The sequence below is a fragment of the Myotis davidii genome, unplaced genomic scaffold (assembly GCF_000327345.1).
Source record: "Myotis davidii unplaced genomic scaffold, ASM32734v1 scaffold211, whole genome shotgun sequence".
Lineage (NCBI taxonomy): Eukaryota > Metazoa > Chordata > Mammalia > Chiroptera > Vespertilionidae > Myotis > Myotis davidii.
This window is the reverse complement of record NW_006282523.1, coordinates 362911-366722: the sequence shown is the minus strand read 5'-3', so window position 1 is coordinate 366722 and position 3812 is coordinate 362911. Positions and strand designations below refer to the sequence as shown.

The 3812-nt window shown below is 56.2% G+C and overlaps 1 protein-coding gene across 1 annotated transcript in view; it reads right to left on the bottom strand.

Annotated features, from left to right (window-relative positions):
• The window catches only part of RNF213 (ring finger protein 213), a 134056-nt gene that overhangs the window by 49118 nt on the left and 81126 nt on the right, over positions 1–3812 (bottom strand). The window contains exons 28-31 of the mRNA XM_015559756.1: positions 3721–3811; positions 2523–2716; positions 1700–1855; positions 12–533 (exon numbers count right to left, since the gene is read on the bottom strand). Coding sequence (XP_015415242.1) covers positions 12–533; positions 1700–1855; positions 2523–2716; positions 3721–3811 — 963 coding nt within the window. The remainder of the gene's footprint in view (positions 1–11; positions 534–1699; positions 1856–2522; positions 2717–3720; position 3812) is intronic.

Sequence of the window (3812 nt, the reverse complement as noted above, 5' to 3'; positions counted from 1 at the left end):
ACAGGGGGGATGTCCTCCTCGGTGACCCCGTCCATGGCGACCGCGTGTGTCCCGGGGCTCTGGTCCGACATGCGCAGCGTCGGGGTGGCGAAGTCTCTCGCCATGCAGATCATGAAGGTCACCACGAAGTTCTTGAAGCCCTGCAGCGTGTCCCCGACCGCCACGGGGTTGCAGAAGATGGAGGCCTCGCAGTCCCTGAGCTGGCAGTTCAGGAAGCGGGCGAAGTTGCGCAGCTCCGCCCAGGACGGGTCGAGCACCCCGCAGTACAAGAGCAGGTGCTGCAGGCACTCCTGGGGGGTGCCCTCCACCCGGCCCTTCTGGTACTGGAACGTGTCCAGGTTCTGACTCTGATGGAACCGCTTCAGATACTGGAAAGGTCTTTGGAAGGTTTCGCTGCGGAACTCGGCCTGGTCCATGCCTGGCTCCCTGCAGTGCTGCTCGGGGCTCAGCTCCATTTCCATCACTTCTTTGGGGGGCCGGCAGGTGACCTTGGGGAAGACGTCCAGCAGACTAAACTGGGGGGCGCGTGTCCTCTGGGAAGGAGAAGGTGAAGGAAAGGGTTACGAACTAGATTTCCCAAACATGCTTTTGCCTGGCAGGCGTGGCTCAGGGGCGATTTTTCACAGAGAGGAAGGGAAAGGGATAGAGAGTTAGAAATATTGATGAGAGAGAAACATCGATCAGCTGCCTCCTGCGCACCCCCCACTGGGGATATGCCCACAACTCAGGTACATGCCCTCAACCGGAATCGAACCCGGGATCTTTCAGTCCGCAGGCCGACGCTCTATCCACTGAGCCAAACCGGTTTCGGCAAAAAATATATTTTTAAAAAACACAAACAAAAAAACACCATGCTTTTGGTGTGTGAGGCTTCCGCGTGGTCTCTACCGGACAGGCCTTCGTGAAAAACCACGTTTCAGGAAGTGATGTCTGCAGATGCCCCGGCACAGGTGGCTGCCCCGCACCCCCAGGCTCTGGGGGAGCTGCCGTCCCACATGGAAGCGCTTTCACCTGAGCTCCCGAGACCAAAGCTCGAGTGTGTGAGCATCGAACTCCCTTTTGCTAAGAAACTGATGTGACGGCCCTGGCCGCTGTGGCTCAGTGGGTTGAATGTCATCCCATGCACCGAAAGGTTGCAGGTTCGATTCCCGGTCTGGGCACATAGCCAGGTTGCGGGTTTGACCGCGGTTGGGGTGTGTGTGGGAGGCAACCGATCCATGTTTCTCTCTCACATCGATGTTTTTCTCTCTCTCTCTTCCTCTCTCTCTAAAATCAACAAAAATGCCCAACCGGCGTGGGACAGGAGTTGAGCGCCAACCTATGAACCAAGAGGTCAGGGTTTGATTCCCAGTTAGGGCACAGGCCCGGGTTGCAGGCTCCATCCCCAGTCGGGGGCGTGCAGGAGGCAGCTGATCAATGATTTTCTCTCATCATTGACATTTCTATCCCTCTCTCCCTCTTCCTTCTTCTCTGAAATCAATAAAAATATATTAAAAAAATAAAATAAAATAAATAAGAACATATCCTCGGGTGGGGATATAAAAAACCTCCTTTCCAGGCATTTAAAACAAAGTAAGTTTAGAGACGGATTTTTCTTGTCTAACCCTGCACTCCGCTGCCTCGCGAAGGCCGAGGTGGGGGATGGCGAGCATGTCGGAAGGAACGCCCGCCCCCCCAACGGGACAGGCCCGGTGCGCACCAGCTTGGAAGGCCTCGTAGGCAGCGCCGAGTGCCCTTCCAGGATTTCGATGACGTATAAGTGGCTCGGGCTCCGGAGCCACATTTTCCCGTTTGAGTCCATTAAGTGCTGCAGCACCAGGAGCTTGAAGAGAAACGCCCAGACCTCAGCCTGCACCTGGAGAGAGAAACACACGCACTGTCAGTGTTTACCTGGAAGCCCTGGCTGGTTGGCTCAGTGGATAGAGCGTCGGCCTGCAGACTGAGGGGTTCCAGGTTCAATTCCAGTTGGGGGCACACGCCCGGGTTGTGGGCTCGATCCCCAGTGGGGGATGTGCAGGAGGCAGCCAGTCAATGATTCTCTCTTATCATTGATGTTTCTCTCTACCTCTCCCTTCCTCTCTGAAATCAATAAAAATATATTAAAAAATATATTTACCCAAAAGACCAGCCCCTGCCCTGAGGACCTTCTTAGTCTGTTCTTGGACACGATGGGACTGAATATCAAATCATGCTAAAGAAATTCTTTCTTTCTTTCTTTTTTTTAATATGTGGGTTTTTTTATTTTAGAGAGAGGGAGCGGGGAGAGAGATAGAAACATCAATGATGTGGGAGAATCATGAATCGGCTGCCTCCTGCACAGCCCCCATTGGGATGGAGCCCACAACCCGGGCGTGTGCCTGACTGGGAATCGAACCCTGACCTCATGGTTCGTAGGTGGACGCTCAACCCCTGAGCCACACCGGCCGGGCAATAAATTTTTTATGATGGGAAGGAGGCGGGACGGGGCGGAGGAGCCACCGTGTCTCTCCCGCCGTGGCCACTGGCTGCACCCAGGCTCTCACCGAGGAGGTCACGTCCAGGTGGAACATCGCGGGGCTCCTCTGACACTTGGGGTCCAGGAAGGGCAGCAGGGAGCCCAGGACCTGGCTCTCATCCACCTGCGGGTCCATCAAGCGAATGACTTTGAGAGGCACTTCCTTCCTAGGAAACTTCCTTTGCAGAGTTTCGTGCAATCGCTTCACATAGAGAGACTTTCCTGTAACAAATATTAACACGTGGAAATCAGGTGCCTGGGCTGCGGGCCAAGGAACAGAGGGTCCAGAGAGATTTAGTACAAGCCCCTTCTCTGCGTGCACAGCTCAAACCAATGCCACGTGACCTGGGGCGAAGGAGCCCTCGGTTTCCTCCCTGTTTCCTGCTCACGCCCCCGTTTCCTGGGACCAGTGGCGCCAGGTGAGCATGCCCTGCGTGCGGAGGGGACGAGCAGGACCTGGACTGGGATCAAGTCACTGGGGCGGAAACGGGGCGGGGACCGAAGGGAGGACAAGAGGCACCTGCGCCCTCTCCAGACAGATCTTATCTCCCCCTGCTCACCCACATCAACCCCGAAGCGGCCAACGCAGGGCAAACACAAACCAACAGGAGCCCTGCCGGTGTGGCTCAGTGGATAGGGTGTCAGCCTGAGGACTGAAGAGTCCCGGGTTGTGGGCTTGATCCCCAGCAGGGGGTGTGCAGGAGGCACCCAACCAGTGAGTCTCTCTCATCATTGATGTTTCTCTCTCCCTCTCCCTTCCTCTCTGAAACCAATAAAAACAGATTTTTAAAAAATAATAATAATAAAAACAAAACAAACAGGAGCCCTGCTGGTGTGGCTCAGCGGTTGGAGCACAGACCTGTGCACCAAAGGGTCTCGGGTTCAATTCCCAATCAAGGGCTTGTACCTGGGTTGCAGGTTTGATTCCCGGCCCTGGTCAGGGCGTGCGGGAGGCAACCAATCCATGTCTCTCTCACATCGACGTTCCTCTCTCTCGATCTCCCTCCTTTCCACTCTCTCTAAAGTCACTGGGAAACAAGCAAACAGAAGGCTGCTTAGAGAGGGAAGGGGTTGGCTCCCAGGGACCACGAGTGTCCCCGACGGTTCGGCTCTAACTGGCACTTCCCGTCCCCGAGACTCAGTTTCCCTTCTTATGGGAGGGCTTCGTCAGCGTCCCTCCCCGCCAGGGGACAGGGGAGAGCTGTCCCCCCAGCCGCTGCCCTTACCGACACCCGCTCTCGCCGAGGCCACGATCCCCACACACATCCGGTCCCTGAAGGCGGCGGCGGCCGACGGGGTCCCCCGGGGGAGGTGGCAG